Source organism: Mesocricetus auratus, unplaced genomic scaffold, assembly GCF_017639785.1.
Source record: "Mesocricetus auratus isolate SY011 unplaced genomic scaffold, BCM_Maur_2.0 Super-Scaffold_15014, whole genome shotgun sequence".
In the NCBI taxonomy this organism is placed as follows: domain Eukaryota; kingdom Metazoa; phylum Chordata; class Mammalia; order Rodentia; family Cricetidae; genus Mesocricetus; species Mesocricetus auratus.
This window is the reverse complement of record NW_024429186.1, coordinates 83,220,035-83,238,881: the sequence shown is the minus strand read 5'-3', so window position 1 is coordinate 83,238,881 and position 18,847 is coordinate 83,220,035. Positions and strand designations below refer to the sequence as shown.

Here is an 18,847-nt window from a genome sequence, read left to right as displayed (position 1 = left end):
TGTGTAATATGGTGGTTGTGCGGCCCCTTACTCTACTTATAGCTACACACATGCTTCATTTGTATAGTTTTGGTTTGGATCTCTGTCATTTGTCAGAGTCTCTCACAAATTTTGAAAAATTAATTCAAAAAGTGAGAAAGAAAAACAGTGAGGAAAATGCTCTCTCTCTCTCTCTCTCTCTCTCTCTCTCTCTCTCTCTCTCTCTCTCTCTCTCTCTCTCTCTCTCGCCCTGTGCTTCAGCAGGAAATGCATTTCTGACACTTTGAAAATGAGCAATCACATGTATAATCAACTTGGTTAAAACTTCCTTCCTGGTAACTGCAACACTTCCTCTGCATCTGGATATGAAGGGAGCCCCAGAAAAGCAGAAGAGCCGCGAGGTGCCCTGGGTAGGTTTGAATTTGTTTTGTTTTTATGAACTAAACAAATGACTCTTCGGCTCCACCGCCTCCAGAGCTGTGTCAGGTACTACTGCTTTCTATTGTTTGCTTTGTTAGTTCTGACTCGGGACAGTCACACTTCCTTCTCAGCTAGAATATTTTTATCTGGAACCGTTGCCAGTTCAAGATGAGCCCACCCCCTGAATGTCTGAGTTTCATTGTCTCACTCAGTTTAGACTGTGTATCCACAGGGTTCCGGCAAGGGCTTGCAGGTGCATCGGCTCTTTCTGGTTTTGTTTGTAAGGAAGGGGGTGGCTTCAGAGCCCATAACAGGCAGGGTTCATAGTCTTACAAGTACTTGCCTGAGGATTACTACACAGACAGTGCTTTGTTTTTTGTTTTGTCTTCTTTTTTACGAGGACAAAGCTGCTTAGTCCCAGCCATGAGGAAAACCAGTGAGTATTTGGTCAGTCTCTTTTCTTCTACACTTTGTATCATGATATAGTATGATTTCTTGGTGTCACTGTGACACATCTTACTGAATTATATCTGTACACTTAAATAGGACATGTTCTATTTTAAGTTCATGTCAGTATCAATATTGCATATGGTTCTTTTGTTAGCTATTCTACAATGTAGCAAAAGACTACAATAATTCTTTAAGCTACAGAAACCATTGTTTGGGACAGTTGGTTTCATTTATTTACTAAGTATAACATCAATATATTTTAAGAGGAGTGAGTATTGATTTTAAAAATAACAACTTGAGAGTTGGACATAAGTTGAGATCCAATGAAGCTGTCTTTTATAACTTGTAATCAAACTCTCCTCTTTTGTATATAGCAAATATTCCACTGTTCTTTAGGAAAAAGCTAATTATAGATCTCATTGACATAAGTTAGAGAGTAAATGGCATTTTCTGAAATATTTTGTTTCAATATTTGAATGTGGTTTAGAGTGTAATGCAGTACCAAGGTAGCAAAGTGTTTTATGATTCATTTTTCAATTTTAGTACTCCAAGCATTTCAGTCATTATTGATGAGTTTCTTAGTGGAAGAGATAATATTTACTCATAAATGCTTTGTAAATACTTGTTAATTGTTAAATATTAAATAAGGACAAATACTTATTAAATATTTGCAGAAAGAAATATGAGAAAAATAAATTTGTGATTTTCTGACACAGAGATGAACAAAAAGAAAATAAATTATTGCTTAGGGTCTAAACAGTAGGTCATTGGAAGGCAGAAATCATATCGTCTACCTGTGGCTCCTCTGTTTAAAGCAGAGGCAGGTCAAATCGACTGACTCAGTTAAAATGACCTAGAAGTTCATATTGGCAAAGTCCAGGTGTGATGATTCCTCTACCCTAATACAGAATGATAGCTAGAATGTTCCACATTCCACAACTTAAAATGTTACGTGTCTCCAAGTGGCTTTGATTACAGCCTTTGCCAACTTTGCTATTTTTGAGTGTTATGAATGAAATGACTGACTCTCTTAAATAGAAAGAAAAAATGAAAAGGGTAAAAGACAGGAAGTTGACTAAGGAGAAGAAGACTCTGGGTTCAGACAGTTCGAAAATAGAGAAGATGAAGCAAGATTGGGTGTCTGTGTTAGAGAAGTGTGAGACTAAAAAAGGAAATACGTTGGCTTGTTTTTCAAGTGCTGTTCAGGGTCTCACACTGAGCCCAGGAAACTAGGACTTCACCCTTGATTGGATTGCTTTACCTGTCCATGTGTTTCTAGGTGCTTACAGTTACCATTCTGAGCCAGTAAATGTCGGACACTGGAAAAAAGTTGGACCCTATGCTAGATGAGTTTCTTACATGTTTTTGTGCACACGTGTGTGAGTGCAGCACATGTGGGCAGGCACGCCTGCAGAGGCCAGAGAGAACGTGCTTCACTCTTCCTTTCAGACAGGTCGCTCACCGAACCTGGAGCTAAGCTGATGACCAACAAGGCCCAGTAATCTCTCCCATCTCTGCTCTCCTTCCTTCCAACATATACATACACAGACAGACAGACACCACATAGGCCCATGGGGGCTTCTGGGGGCGGTAGGATGTGAACTCAGGACCTCATGTTCGTACAGCAAGCACTTTTATCCATTAAGCCATCTCTACGGTCCCAAGGTGCTTAGCAAATTTCTAATTAAACATCACACACACACACACACGCACGCACGCACGCGCGCGCACGCACGTACACACACATGAGAAAATGCGCCTGTGCTGGCATGTATGCATCACCCAACCAAAAGAAGTATCCTGCCTTATTTAACGTTTGCCTCCACCCACTACGTGTAAGTAACCAAACTGCCAGATAAAGAGGTTAAGGAGGCCAGGTCACCCAGACAGCAAGTGGCTGGCCTAGGACTATGCTGTTAAAGACAGTGCTGCCTCCAGCTCGCTGGGTCCCTCAAGGCTCCCATTACCCGCTGCACCTTCTCTCAGCCAGCATACAGGAATCTACAGTCTGTCTCCTGACAAAGTGTTTCTGCATTCCCAGGTTGCTTAGGGCATGGAGCTGGGGAACTATGAGCAGCCCGTGGTTCTAAGAGAGGACAACCTCCGCCGGCGCCGGAGGATGAAGCCACGCAGCGCCGCCGGCAGCCTGTCCTCCATGGAGCTCATCCCCATCGAGTTCATCCTGCCCACCAGCCAGCGCATCAGCAAGACTCCAGAGACAGCGCTGCTGCACGTGGCTGGCCACGGCAACGTGGAGCAGATGAAAGCCCAGGTGTGGCTGCGCGCCCTGGAGACCAGCGTGGCTGCCGAATTCTACCACCGGCTGGGCCCGGACCACTTCCTCCTGCTCTACCAGAAGAAGGGACAGTGGTATGAGATCTACGACAGGTACCAGGTGGTGCAGACCCTGGACTGCCTGCGCTACTGGAAGACGATGCACAAGAGCCCCGGCCAGATCCACGTGGTGCAGCGACATGCGCCGTCGGAGGAGACCCTGGCGTTCCAGAAGCAGCTCACCTCGCTGATTGGCTACGACGTCACTGACATCAGCAACGTGCACGACGATGAGCTAGAGTTCACTCGCCGCCGCCTGGTCACGCCTCGCATGGCAGAGGTGGCTGGCCGTGATGCCAGACTCTACGCTATGCACCCTTGGGTGACGTCCAAACCTCTCCCCGACTACCTGTCCAAAAAGATCGCCAACAATCGCATCTTCATCGTCATCCACCGCAGCACCACCAGTCAAACCATCAAGGTCTCCGCAGACGACACCCCTGGCGCCATCCTCCAGAGCTTCTTCACCAAGATGGCCAAGAAGAAGTCCCTGATGGACATCCCCGAGAGCCAAAGTGAGCAGGACTTTGTGCTGCGGGTCTGCGGCCGCGACGAGTACCTGGTGGGAGAAACGCCCCTCAAAAACTTCCAGTGGGTGAGGCAGTGCCTCAAGAACGGGGGTGAAATACACCTGGTGCTCGACACGCCCCCAGACCCAGCCCTAGACGAGGTAAGGAAGGAAGAATGGCCGCTGGTGGACGACTGCACCGGGGTCACCGGCTACCACGAGCAGCTGACCATCCACGGCAAGGACCACGACAGTGTGTTCACGGTGTCCTTGTGGGACTGTGACCGCAAGTTCAGGGTCAAGATCCGAGGCATTGACATCCCAGTCCTGCCCCGGAATGCCGACCTCACCGTTTTTGTGGAAGCGAACATCCAGCACGGGCAACAAGTCCTTTGCCAGAGGAGAACCAGCCCTAAGCCCTTCACGGAAGAGGTGCTCTGGAATGTGTGGCTGGAGTTCGGCATCAAAATCAAAGACTTGCCCAAAGGTGCCCTGTTGAACCTCCAGATCTACTGCTGCAAAACGCCAACACTGTCCAGCAAGGCTTCTGCAGAGACGCCAGGCTCCGAGTCCAAGGGCAAAGCCCAGCTTCTCTACTATGTAAACTTACTGTTAATAGACCACCGGTTCCTGCTACGCCACGGGGACTACGTGCTCCACATGTGGCAAATATCCGGGAAGGCGGAAGAGCAAGGCAGCTTCAATGCTGACAAGCTCACATCTGCAACCAATCCCGACAAGGAGAACTCAATGTCCATCTCCATCCTGCTAGACAACTACTGCCACCCCATAGCCCTGCCTAAGCATCAGCCCACCCCTGACCCGGAAGGAGACAGGGTCCGAGCTGAAATGCCCAATCAGCTCCGCAAGCAACTGGAGGCGATCATAGGCACAGATCCACTTAACCCCCTCACAGCAGAGGACAAAGAACTGCTCTGGCACTTTAGATATGAAACCCTGAAGCATCCGAAAGCGTACCCTAAGCTATTCAGTTCAGTGAAATGGGGACAGCAAGAAATTGTGGCCAAAACATACCAGCTGTTAGCCAGAAGGGAGGTCTGGGATCAAAGTGCTTTGGATGTTGGCTTAACCATGCAGCTCTTGGATTGCAATTTTTCAGATGAAAACGTAAGAGCCATTGCAGTTCAGAAACTGGAGAGCTTGGAGGACGATGATGTCTTGCATTACCTTCTCCAGCTGGTGCAGGTAGGCGCCGGTGGCATCAGTGGGAACCCTGTCTCAGAGAACGTGTTTGCATGCGCACAGGAGCCCTCGGTAGTGATCCCATATCCTGTGTTCAGGTTCATGATCTGTCAGACTGGAGCTGATGACGGCTCGTCAGAAAGCGTTGACTTTTTTTATGTCTTTGAGGCTTTGCTAGCAAGCATTTAAAAGACACCAGTACTGTCCTTCACATTTTAGGAGAATTGCCCCAGTGGGAATCACATTGTCCTTATTGATTATTTCAGTGATGGACTGAACTTGTTGCAAGCGTCCTTGCGCCAAAGCTCCAAGTGATGTGTGTGTGTGTGTGTGTGTGTGTGTTGGGTCATTTGATTCCACCAGTAACTATGATGGTGGTCAATTAGAATTTGGATTTGCATTTTATGCATATGGAAACTGAGATACAGGAGACTAAGTTATGTGTTCAATACTACATATTAAAAAGAAATGAACCAGAATTAGAGGTCTGATTAGCCCAGGTTTTATCATTTTCACAATCAACAAATATCCTGCATAAATCTAGTGGCAGGATAATGCAGACTAGAAAAGTGTTAATCTCTGTGTTTATCACAGTTCATAGGACAACATGTCATATCTCTGGGTAAAATCTTTTAAAAGCTTTTCTTTATTCTTGAGAATTTTAAACAGGTCTACATTGAAATGTGGTCATATATACCCCCTAGTTCCTCTTCAAATTATCTTCCTGTCCTTATTAATGTATCTTCTTCTCAAGTTAATGTCCCTTTTTTCTAATAACTGATGAGTGAAATTATCACTATCTACATGTATGTGGGTGTGGGGCCATCCCCTGGAGCATGGAATCTTACCAGTGGCCACATCTTCCAGAAAGCATGACTTCTCCTATCCTACCAACTCTCCATTGCCAACAGCTCCTCAGTAAGCAGTGGGCCTAGAGATCCCCCCCCCATGACCGAACTTCAGTGCAGGCCTCAACTGCTCTGTGAGTTCATGATGGCTTTGAGGCCTGCTCCACAGGTACTGTGATCCTGGTCAAAGGCCTAGAGCTGGGGAAATCATAGGGTAGAGCTTGCTATTGTTTTGCTAAATGGTTGGGCTGGGTAGAATCTTGACAGTGGCCCTCTTTAAACATACATAGGACTCAGTTCCCATGATGCTCCCTGTGGTCCTGCGGGGTCAGAAATACACTTGCAGTGTATCTGGGTTGGTAAAAAACTAATGAGTTTTAGTAGTTCTCAACTTATGTTCCTTGACAAAGGAAAGGAAAGAAAGATGAGCTAGAAATTATAGTAAAGCATAGATGTGCTCATTCCTTAGTTCAACAACTTCTTCAGTAAGAAGACAAATGCTCTAGGTTTGCTGCAGTGCACACACACACACACACACACACACACACACACACACACACAGTGTTTAATAGCAAATTATGATAAGGGCTCTGGGAAAACCGTAGAGTACTATGAGTTAATAGGGGGTCAGGTGACACTTAATTTTGATTAATGTATCTAGGGAAAGTTCTGAGTAGGTAATACTTGATTTGACATTTTTATTGTCATTTTCCAAGATAAACTTTGCAGAATTCAAAGATGAAAAACATTTTTCTTGGAAATATTTTTGAGTGAAGGAAGTCAATCAGTCTTATTAATATTGAATGTGAGAGCTTAAATTTAAAGAGAAGTGTTTGTTGTGCAGCAAATTCAAACATTCAAACTCCAACTGAATGACTCCCTGTTGGTTAAAATGGTCTCTTGGTTACGATCTGCATCATTGTAGAAGTGAAACACAAAGAAAGACCAGCTCTAGGGTTAGAAACTTAACACATTTAAAATGAGTTCTGTTGGCTGAGAAACCACATTCTCAGAACTCGTCTGAAACTCAGCTTCTATGGCACCTACTTGATCACACCCAAGAGAAGCACTTTTGAAGGGGGGCTAAGATTGAAACATTATAAGGTCAGCATTGATCAGGTCAAACTGGGTACCCAGAGTGAGAGCTGTGAGCATACCAAGAATACTTCAGACTCCGAAATACATGCTGGAGTGAAGCATCTTCTGTTCCTTGGGGGAAAAGAATGACCATTTAGTTAATTTTAGACTTGCATACATTACCTACCTTCTAGCTTAATATATGCATTGATAGATTAATTAAATGGTATTTGTTGCTTTTAAAACTATTAACTATTTCAAGCTTATTGAAAAATAAAACATGAAAATAAGCATGAACCCACAAAGATTCCTTTACTTTTCCAATTTGATTGGTGATTGTTCTTCAGTAATAAAGCTGTGATTTTCCTTGTCAACATCCAACCCGGAACCAACATTGTAAAAGCAATCAAACACTAGCAGTGAGGGTCAGGTTCTGCTTGAGGGAGTATAGACACCCAGAGATATTTGACAAAAAGCTCTGCACACAGACAGAAGGGGGGTCGCCACAAAGGGGGACTGCAGGGCGATAGGATCTTCACACTTGGCACTTCTTGGAATCTAATGTTCTTCTGTTAAGTACTGTTGATGCCGCCCGTTTCCTTTGCAATGAGCTCTCTTCCCTTCCACTTTAAAAAATCATTAGAGCCCTGCCTACCTCTCCCCTTCCAATAACCCATTTCGTTCTACCTTGGAACAAAAGCCTTTGCAACTTCAGCATTGCCGTTACCCTGATCACAGCACTGAGCATCAGGAGTCCTTCGGCCCATTTGGTCCCCTTCTAGTCTAGGAGGCTACGCAATGGCCCCATCCTCAGTGTCCACCAAAGGAGGGGCTGGAAGGGAGTGGCTGGGGAGAGTCTCACCACCTAGCTGAAAGATCCACTTGCCCAGAGTCGTGCTTTTTACCCACTTCCTTTCTCCTGACTGACCACCAATGGCTACAACTCTTCAAATGCTCATGTGTTCTTCCTTCAGGCTGTGAAATTTGAACCATACCATGACAGTGCCCTGGCCAGGTTCCTGCTGAAGCGTGGCTTGAGAGTAAGTATGTCTGCCTTGATAGCAGCATGACAGTTTAGGCTACCAGGAATTGCCTGATAAACCTGCAGCATTAGTCCTCATGATCTCAACCATCTTGTACCCATCTCAGAACAAAAGGATCGGTCACTTCTTGTTCTGGTTTTTGCGAAGTGAGATAGCCCAGTCCAGACACTATCAGCAGAGGTTCGCTGTGATCCTGGAAGCGTACCTGCGGGGCTGCGGCATGGCCATGCTGCAGGACTTCACACAGCAGGTCCAAGTGATCGAGATGTTACAGAAAGTCACCATTGACATCAAATCACTCTCTGCTGAGAAGTATGACGTCAGTTCCCAAGGTACAGTGGCTACATTTTCTCAGTTCTCTTTCTAAATGCTGTGATCACTATGATTCTTTCTGGAATTCAAGTTGTATTTTGCTAAAGGCAGCCAAGAAAACAATTTTTTTGGTCTCTTGTCTGCATGAAGTAGATTTAAAGCTCTGCTTCTGCAAGATGTGATGTTTTAAGACCATAAATTCGTATGCTCTTAAAAAATGAAGCTATACATATGAAATTTGGAGAAATTGAAGAACCATATGTGGATGGAAGATGTAATTTTCAATGGCAGTTTCACATATGAAAGGTTATTTCCAAATCCTCTCCTTTTCCTGTCTTTGAATCTGTTCCTGCTGATCTCAGATTTTCAGAATATTGAGAGGGTAGCTGATTTTAAAACTTTATAACATACATATGTTTATATCTCAGAATAATACTCTCTCTCTTCCTCTCTCTTCTCTCTTTCCTCTCTCTCTCTCCTCTCTCTCTCTCTTGTCTCTCTCTCTCTCACACATACACACACACACACACACACACACACACATCTCCTCCTCCCTGTAGCCATTTCCAATATCTTGTCTCTGCTCTAGGAAAATTAATCACTCTTGTAAGGTTTTGATACCACATGAAATTGTCATCATTAACACATCTTTCTGGCATGATAAACTGTATGAAGCTTGTGCCTAGTAAATATCTTTTACTCACTTAGTAAGCTGGACTCAGCACTATAGCTTAAAATAGACACTAACATCCCTGCCCAGTTATTTAAGCTTTTGAATATTTTAAATTGCAAGCCTTCCCTTTTGATTGTTTTCTAGTACAATAACATGCTACCCTCTAAAGTCTTACATATGGACTGGCCTCTTTCCTGTTACCCAGGCACTAATCTGTACTCTGTGTGTTTTGCCTGGAGAATTTTGAGGTTGCCACATCTTTTGTACATAAGCTAACTTCCTCTTTTGAGAAGAATTTACAGAACTCTGTCTAACCCAACTCTATTTAATTGTGTCTAAACATCTACTCTAAAAACCAGATGGCCATTGAAAGTCTCAGGCTGGAACTCCTGGAATCCAGTTAGAGAGAGGGAGGAGTGATGAGCAAAGGGGTCAAGACCAGGCTGGAGAGACCCACAGAAACAGCTGACCTGAACAAGGGGAAACTTATGGTCCCCAGACTGATAGCTGGGAAACCAGAATAGGACTGGTAGGTGTCAGTTAGGAGGCCTGAGCAATCTATGGGGCCTCTGGTAGTGGGTCAGTATTTATCCCTAGTATACGAATGGGCTTTGGGAGCCCATTCCACATAGAGGAATATTCTCCCAGCCTAGACACACAGGGAGGGTCTAGACCCTGCTCCAAATGATATGACAGATTTTGAAGATCCCCCATGGAAGGCCTCACCCTCCCTGGTGAACAGAAAGAAGATGGGATGGGGGGGTCGGTGGAGGCTCGGGAGGAGAGGAAAGAGAGGGATCTGGGATTGACATGTAAAACAAGCTTGTTCCTAATTTAAATAAAGAAGTTTTTTAAAAAGCAAATAAAAGTGAAGTCTAGAAGTTTTAAGAAAAGAAAAGAAAGTCTCAGGCTAGGAAAACGACCGCAGTGTTAGCGCCTTAGACTCCCTCCCAGCATGTCCTACCCTGCTGTTCTCATGAGTGTTCACACATATCCTCTGCCTTGCAGGGGCATTTCCAGTTAAGTTCCTCACAGTAGTCCTGACTTACTGGTCTGCTCATGGTTAGACCCCCAAAGGTACAGCTCTGTAGCCCTTTTCCTACTACTATTTTCCAAACCAAAGACATAGAATATTAAGGAAATGCAAACTCAGGTTATGTTGAGATAGTAGATAGTCTGATGTCTTGTGCTCACTTAACTTCTGTATGCTTTTGACAATTGCAGTTATTTCACAGCTTAAGCAAAAGCTTGAAAACCTGCAGAATTCCAGTCTCCCCAAGAGCTTCAGAGTTCCCTATGATCCTGGACTGAAAGCAGGCACCCTGGTGGTAAGTATCAGCGGGTTGTCTATGTTCCTTATGTCTCACCAGCGTCTAGCATGCTTTTCAGAGTCAGGGCCTTCACCAGGACCTTCTGAAGACACAGGAAGCTGGAGCACCCCCACGGGCTTCTGTCAAGCCCTTCTCTAATCACTAACACACAACACCCCATTACTTAGCAATTCCCCTTTTATTGCGTTTTAAATCAGCTTACTGGTATATTCTTTACATAAACAGTTGTCTGTAGCATGAATTCAGTGAGCTTTTACACATAAGTACTTCTGTTCAACCACCAGCAAAATCAAGTTACTCAACATTCTTTTAAACAAAAATATATGTGTAGCTAAATAGATTAAGCCATTTTATACATTTGCCCACATATCATGTGGGCACTCTCTCAATACCACTCTTCTTGGATCTTTAGTAATTTATCCTACAAGCTGTTGGCAATACCATCTTTCAGAACTTAGCTGAAATGTTTACTATGCACTTGTTTTTTGTTTACTATGCGATTGTTTTTTCACTAGACATTTTTCTCTTGCAGTACGATTTTTTTCTGGTTTGCCTATGTCCCAAAGAGAATACTCTGGCTTTGTCTTTGATGCTCCATTTATGATATGGCCTTTTTCCACTGTTTGTTTCCAGATTTCTTTCCTCCCTGGTTTTCAGCAGGTTGACTATGGTGTGTGTTGGCACAAGTTTCTTGCGTAAAGCTCCAGGCCATGTTGCTCCTTAGACTTGTGGGCATCAGCTCTATTACACTTGGAGATTGTTGGACTACTATTATTTCCTCTCACCCTCTTCTGTCCTCTCTTTGAGACTTGAGTTGCTATACTGTAGACTGCTAGTCCATAAACTCAGAACGGGCACCTTTTCTCCATACTTTAACCAAGAAAGAGCCGCAGCAGTAAGCCGAAACAGCTTCATCTATCTTCTTTGCTCAGGGACCACAGGGTTCCATCATCTGTCATCTAGTGTCTGACAAGAGTGATCCATGTGTTTTTCCTGGTCTAGTTGCTTACAGGGCAGAAATGCCCGCATCAGTTAAATCTCATGAAAAGAAGGAGAAACACCTCCTTCACATCTTTAAGTTTATACAGTTACTAGTAAGGTGGCCTCATAGCAAAAGCACATACAATCCACTGTCACTGGTTAGGTGGCAGCAGAAATTATGATATATCGATGCAGCTTTCCAACTGTGGCTTTAAAAACACAACATCATATTTTATTTCTTTCTTTTTATGTTGTGTGTGTGAATATGTTACCTGCTTGCCATGTATGTGCAGTGCCTGAGGAGAGCAGAATAGAGTGGTGGACCCCCTGAAATTGGAATTACACACTCTGGTGAGCTGCCCTGTGTGAGCGCTGTGAGCCAATCCCAGGTCCTCTGCAAGAGCAGGGCTCTTGGCTGCTGAGCCATCTCTCCAGCCCCCGCAATATATTTTTGATCCATGGTGCATTCACTTTTGACAAAAAACCAGAAAAGTTAGGTTTGGGCTTATGACTTCTGTCACACTGCTTTGTTTTGATATGGGGTTGGGAGGAGTGGGCTGGGAGTCCTGTGCCCAAGTACCAGATCTCCCATCTCTTCCTGCTAACTCTCCCTGAGTTGGATTTGCCCTACATTGATTCTTGAGTAATAATATTTCAGACACTGCGGCAGCCCTAGAACTCATCTTTCAAGTTAAACCTCAGGCAGGGAATGCAGAAGCAGATGCTAGCATACGTGCTCAGAGCTAGTGGTGGTCATTACCAGTGCCCTGGGAGCAGGGTGAGGTGGTCCCTGCTGCACCCAGGGGCTTTCCACAGACCCTTAGAGTCCCTTGGAGTATAGTCTGAGAGCCATTGTTTGAAAGATTGTGAATTCTCTCACATAGATAGCATTTTCTGTTTAGATGAAAACACCTTCTGTATTCTTATCCAAATATTGAAAATTATTTCTCAACCAGGACTTTGCACTGTGTACAGAATGCTCTACACAAGGATCAGTGCCTCCTCGGTGTGTATTCATCATATGTGATATTGTAACCACTTCTTGCAGATTGAAAAGTGTAAAGTAATGGCCTCCAAGAAAAAGCCCCTGTGGCTTGAGTTTAAATGTGCTGATCCTACAGTCCTATCCAATGAAACCATTGGGATCATCTTTAAACACGGCGATGATCTTCGTCAAGACATGTTGATCTTACAGGTAGGCTAGTGTGAAGAAACGGGTTCTTTTGCAGTCATCTGAAGAAAGAATTCTGTATTGGTCTGAAACATGCCTTCCTTTCCATTTTCCCCATATGACAAACAGCAATCAAAGGCTACTTAATGGAGAGTTTTACTTGGTGAATGTTGCTGTGGATCATTACACATGTCATCTAATGAGCAACACAGTTCCCTCCATCCTTTCAAAGATGAGTACTCAACAATCCCCAGCAGCCGAATCACCTGCATCACTCGGCCCCTAAGCACTCCATTCCATGCATGGTGCACAGGCTGTGGGATGACCTGCTCACAGTCCCCGGTTTATCCCGGTTCACAGACTTACCAGCCCGCCAGTAGGCGTGCGTACTCCTTAAATACGTCCCCTTAGGTACTCATGCGCAAGTTCCAGGAGGTTGTATACAAAGGAGGAAACAGTGAGCAGGCCGGTGATGGAGTGATCTCACCAATGAATGATGAGGGGAGGAAGTGAACGTGGAAGGTATCAACACCCACAATTTTCAGAATTTTTTAAACATTTCCATGTAGACTTTAATTCCACAAGTTGCTCTCCAACTTCTAGTGCCTCATCATAGAAGAGGGAAAAGTTTCTAAAACCTAATATTATTTAGAATAGAGAAAGCATACTAAGTTAAAGGCAGGCTATTTAAAAACAGTAGTTTCAGCTTTCCTTAAGATTCTGTTTTGACTTATTTCTAATACATTGTTCTGTTGTTGTTGTCATATTTTGTTTTCTGTCCAAGAAAGATTTTGTAAAATAAAAAATGAATTATTTAGTCCTTTAAAATATGAATTTAGTTTTAAGTAATCTGTAGAATCTTTTGAGTTTGCAAAGATAAGCATTTCAAAGTCACAAAAAAAGTTGCTTTCCTGTTCCTCTAATTCTGAAGGACAGTTGGTGCTTAGACTGTTTTATTGTTGGAGCTCACTGTTTACTGAAGCTGTCTAAGCCATTACCCTCTGAATGGAAACAATAATTACACTCCAGATACAAGGTTAATACAAGAACATAGAAGAACAACCAGCTAATGTTTGGTATTAATAGCATCGCTAATGATTTTACTGCCTTGGTTGTAGCAGATAGTTTTGCAGATATCAGAGTAGTAAACACATAAAAGGACATTACATTTGTGGGGAAACATACATAACAAAATGGAATTTTTGATAAGATAGAGAAAGGTGGCAAAAACAAAACAAATCAAAAAACCCTTTCCAAGTGAAAACACTTCATTTCTTTCTTTAAGAGATACCCTAGGGACTGAAATTGACACATTAGCAATGGCAGGAAATTTTTGAGTATCAGGCTGATCAATAAAAGTTGAGTTGTTGCTTTGTGTTTTATATTTACTTATATAGTGTGTGTAACCATGTAAGATTCCTGGCTTTTCAAGAGAGAAGAAAAATGCATTGAACAGCTAGTATAGTAGAAGCATCTGTGCTTTGTTTCCCAGATTCTACGCATCATGGAGTCCATTTGGGAGACTGAATGTCTGGACCTGTGCCTGCTGCCCTATGGCTGCATCTCAACTGGAGACAAAATAGGTATGTAGTTACATCAGCGGTGCAATGAGCTCACACTCTCAGTGCAAGCATGGCTGGGAAGTTAACGTTAAATCACAAGGTGGAAATGTCCCCAGGGTGCCGAAAGTGACTCTCACTTCAACAGTGACATGTTGAAGACACATGGACACCTGACTGGGACCTGTGACCACACATGGGAAGAACTTGCCCTCTAACTCTCCTCCACCTCTCATCACCGCTCATCACTCTGCACGTTAAGCTTTTCTCTCGCAAATAACATTTAAAATTAGACAGGAAGAACTGTCACTTCTTTTTAAATTCCAGAATTCACATTACTGAAGCTATTACATACTCCACTCAGGTACTTTTATAGGCGTTTAACATTTTCATTTCAACCACACTTATTTTTATTCAAGGTTCTGATATGAGAACCATACAAAACGTTTGGTCATGTTACCTAAAAAGGGGAAGGTAGCAATCACCACGCCAAAAAAAAAAAAAAAAGCTACACTTGGCACGTAAATGACTTTATTTGTTACTCCTCAAAAGCAGCCATTTCCTCTCCTTATTAGGGGATATTGAAGACATATTACATACAACCTCTGTTATTACCTTTCCTAAAAACAAACAACAAAATAGCTCAGAGATGGAAAACAGACCTTTGGCCTAAAAAAACATCAAATAAAAAGCCTCTTGCCCTCAGCCAAGACTGAGCAGCATCAGCCTCGCTGAGCACTGTGACTCTCCCCGTAGGAATGATCGAGATCGTGAAGGATGCCACAACCATCGCTCAGATTCAGCAAAGCACAGTGGGTAACACGGGGGCATTCAAGGATGAAGTCCTGAGCCACTGGCTCAAGGAAAAATGTCCTATTGAAGAAAAGGTGAGTCCTCGCCCCCACCGGAGGCTCACTCCTCAGTCCAGCTTGCCCTCTATCAGTCATGACTTCTGGTGTGGGCAGGCTCTTCCCACGGATGTCTCTGCCTCCCAGAATAGTGGTGATTTCAAGGGTTTTCCCCTGACAACACAGCTGATCTGTGAGACAGAGTGCCTAGTTTGAGACCCAGGAACATTTGCTTCAGTTTTGATTACCAGTCAGGCTTTGCACCGAATTTGTTTCTGTGAAATAGGCTGTTAGCACTTTTATGGCTATTTTTGTGCTTCAACACAAAGATTTAAGTGTCACATATACAATCTTTCATATAAAACAAAATAACTTGCAACTTGCTACTATGGATCCGAGTGGTGGATGACGGGTGTTAAACATGTCCATCTTTCTGGAGGGCACATGCTGTTCCATCACAAACCAGTTGAGCTGTGTTGGTGCTGTTTAAAGTTCTACTGCACGAGAGCAGCGTTTCACGCTTGCATGGGTAGCAGCCTTTGGTAGAGGGAATGTAATTAGTAGCCTTTGTTGATCTGTTACACATGAAGGCTTGTGAAACCATCCATCCACTTACGTGGTCACAAGCAGAGCACAAATGCAGAAATTTCTATGAGTTCTGTACAGTTGTGGGCAAGGAGAGGGTGGGAGCTTTGAAGAAGTTACTGAGGCCTTTTGCTTCTTGGGTCTCCCTCATGTTGTGGTGTTTGGTTAACTCTTCACTGAAAATACAAGTAGAACAGCGTGGCAGTTGGCACTTCCCTGATAGAAAACTAATGAGACTGGCCTTGGCTTGCTGTCTGAAGTGGCTCCTGGAATGCTGTCTTTCTGGTGGGCATCTGTAGTTGACTCTCACTGCTCTCTGTAGCTGGAAAGTGACTGACATGCCTACGCACTCTCGTCAGTTTCAGGCAGCAGTAGAGAGGTTCGTTTACTCCTGTGCCGGCTACTGTGTGGCGACATTCGTTCTTGGAATAGGTGACAGACACAATGACAACATTATGATTTCAGAGACAGGTGAGTTTACCCACAGTAAAATAAAAATTTTATTGTAGTAAAAAATGCATATATAACATAAAACACTCTGTTTTAAGCATTCTTAAGTGTTCATCTAGGTAAGGAGCATAAACAGTCCTATTATTTTGCAGCCATCACTGTTGTCCCTCTGAAGCACCTGTCCTCATTAAACATCACCTCTCCACCACCCCATGCCTCCGGCACAGAGTAAGAGTTCAAGTGGAGCCCAGGCCCAGACGTCATTGTGGATAGGGACACTGGTCACTTTAGACGGAGGATTGATGGGTGAGGGAAGAAGGGGCAGGAAATGAGACTAAAACAGAGAGAGGAAGTTCCAGTGGAGGTAGAAACAGAGAGTCGGGAGTATGTCCTAGAAGCTGGCAATGATAGGAGGGACCAACACTGTCAAATGTTCACAAAAAGCAACTAGGACAAACCATAAAACACAGGACAGATCCTCTGCTCTAGAACACCCGAGTCCCTAGCCCTCTTAGCCTTACTGGTTCATGACAGCAGCCAGTAATGGCCACCATGCAATGAGATGTTCATATGGGGAATTTGAGCACGTTCTTATAGTCTCCCATGGACCATTGTCTGCAAGTCCAGCACTCCAGAGACTGAAGGAGAAGGATCACAAATTCAAAGTTAGCCTGTGCTACACAGATTCTGTCACAGAAGTTATTTTAAGAGTAGAGTTTTTAAAAAGCACTAGATCTTGGAGCCAATTACTTATTCTTTGCAAGAACAGGGTTAACATAAAATAATAGTACATTTGTGGATTACAGAAATGATAAAAGACCAAGTAAATAAGAACTAATGTGGCCCTACTGATAATGTTAGTAAAGAGATTCAAAACGGCATTTCTGTATCGCTGCTTAAAAGTAAAAAGCTAACACCCCACTTGCTGGATGAAAAACAACATCCCTCTATCAGTTACATGAAGACCATGGCATCTCTTAAACATGACCCTCATGTGTTAGCTAGAGTTTAATTGACCTACCTGGAATGCTTTGGACACAACTATTTTTTAATGACACATTTGGTGTCATCTAAAGATTAAGACTATCAAAAGATGCTTGTGGCTTCTGCGGCTTCTGCTTCCACACACGTTAAGACTGAAAGTATCAAAGGCTAATAAGAGTATAAAATGCTTTCACTCAAAATAGTTCATTTCCAGGCAGCTGAAAAATTATTTCAGAAAACAAAATGTTTGTAAGCACTTATGCCATGTAATGATGTCAGGCATCTCTTCTCTTAAGGAAACCTATTTCACATAGACTTTGGACACATTCTGGGGAATTACAAAAGTTTCCTGGGCATTAATAAAGAGAGAGTGCCATTTGTCCTAACTCCAGACTTCTTGTTTGTGATGGGAACTTCTGGAAAGAAAACAAGCCCACACTTCCAGAAATTTCAGGTATGTCACCCCTCTCTTCGTCACCTCCTGTCAATACCAACCAAATACACTGTGGAATTCACCTCTTGCTCCCCTTATGGCATGATCACCTACGTCCTCCTTACCTGCACTGATTGCCCCCAGCACACACAGAACTCACAGGGACCAGCTCACTAAAACCAAGAGCAATGTCCCATAAGGGATGGCCCTGGGTGGTGCCAGTGCTGAGGACAGCTTCAAGAAAGGACAGTCATGGAGACTGAACTGCTCCAGGCTGACTAGAAGACTCAGATCAGGTACGTTTCAGGGCTCACCAAGTGTGAGTTTCACTTGGTTTTTGCTACTGTGTGTGCGTTTGTCATAATGCGAACGGGGAATTCTTTTTGCACACACTGGCTTTGTTGATAGTCACCTTTTCATTGGCAGTCCCATCAGCTGACCACAGGTTCTTATGTGAGCTCTGGAGTCTGCTTGAAAGTGTTCAGATTCAAACACACAATGGGAGCGTCTTATTTGCCAATATAATAACTGTGAGTGAACACCACTCAGAAACATTGTAAGGACACCCATTTTATAACAATGCGAGCACAAAACAGAAACCAAGGGTGATTACCTAAGAAGTCCCTTGGCCTTGGGTGGTCTGCACATCGCCACCTTCTGTAATGTGCCTTCAGTGTGGTTTGAGGTCTCCTAGAGTCCAGCATGACTCTCGGGAGATGCCGTGAGCCTTGAAGTGCAGGGGAGCAGCTACCCATGCGCTGATCTGTGACTGGTGTTCGTGATCCGCTGGCTGGTTGTCTGGAAATGATGAGATGCACCCTTCTGGTCAGACGGCTTTAGGAATGTAGGTGTGTGCTTTTGTGCATACAGTTGGGTTTCAGACAGTCTTCAGGAACTGGACACATTTGGGGGGTCCGGGGTGGAAGAGTTTCACTATTTAAAGAAGGGAAAACACTCAGGTTCACTCTCTTGAGAATGGAGTAGATCTGACTAGCTTTGTGCAGAACATGACAACAGCAATAGTAGCTCAGAGCAGCAAACAAATGCATGGCATTTTACCTCCATTGCGGGCCTCTTCTTTGCAAAAACGCACGGCCTCTTTCTTTTGCCAGTGAGTGATGTTCCCTAGGAGACTGAGCCTCTGTCAGTTGCTGATGACGTCTTCATGAACCACACAGAGTTCATGTCACTCCACCAGGTCCCAGCAGCTCTCTCCTTGTCTTTCTCTGTTGCTTCTACCATTGTTTTTCAGTTTAGAAAGACATTTGTGATGAAAAGATTTTTATAATGAGGAAGCCAGGAGAGGCTCCCGGCCCCTCGGTAATACTTAGTCAATGCAACACCTGTATGGGGAGTGTCCTCAAGTTTGTGTGCTTTGGTCTAAGAGCATTTCTTCATTCTTTGTGCCCAAAGCATGCTTCTTAAGCCACCAACCCCTACCCTGTCCGTCACGCGATATTCATGTAGTGTGTGTCACCCACAGCACACCTCTGTGAGTGTGCTTAACCTCTGTGTTTAGAAGACTGGCCAGCATTTACACTCCTGTGAGTATTACCTACACAGCGGCCAGCACAGGGATCACAGGCGGCCCTGGTGGCCGGCAGACTTGCGTATGCTCCCAGCTGTGTCCAGGCCGACAGCTACTCATCCTTCCAGGG

The 18,847-nt window shown here is 44.0% G+C and overlaps 1 protein-coding gene across 4 annotated transcripts in view; it reads left to right on the top strand.

Moving 5' to 3' along the window:
- The first annotated feature begins 289 nt into the window (after positions 1–289).
- Pik3cg (phosphatidylinositol-4,5-bisphosphate 3-kinase catalytic subunit gamma) overlaps positions 290–18,847 on the top strand; it is a 33,322-nt gene continuing 14,764 nt past the window's right edge. The window contains exons 1-10 of one of the 4 annotated variants that reach the window (XM_021230720.2): positions 290–389; positions 2,891–4,897; positions 7,794–7,859; positions 7,969–8,194; positions 10,072–10,175; positions 12,208–12,354; positions 13,823–13,913; positions 14,646–14,776; positions 15,682–15,793; positions 17,053–17,210. In XM_021230720.2, the coding sequence (XP_021086379.1) occupies positions 2,903–4,897; positions 7,794–7,859; positions 7,969–8,194; positions 10,072–10,175; positions 12,208–12,354; positions 13,823–13,913; positions 14,646–14,776; positions 15,682–15,793; positions 17,053–17,210 (3,030 nt within the window). In that variant the 5' untranslated portion in view covers positions 290–389; positions 2,891–2,902. Of the gene's footprint in view, positions 466–542; positions 847–2,890; positions 4,898–7,793; positions 7,860–7,968; positions 8,195–10,071; positions 10,176–12,207; positions 12,355–13,822; positions 13,914–14,645; positions 14,777–15,681; positions 15,794–17,052; positions 17,211–18,847 lie in introns of those variants that run through there. The other 3 variants (XM_021230719.2, XM_005076239.4, XM_013117809.3) reach the window with 3 other exon arrangements.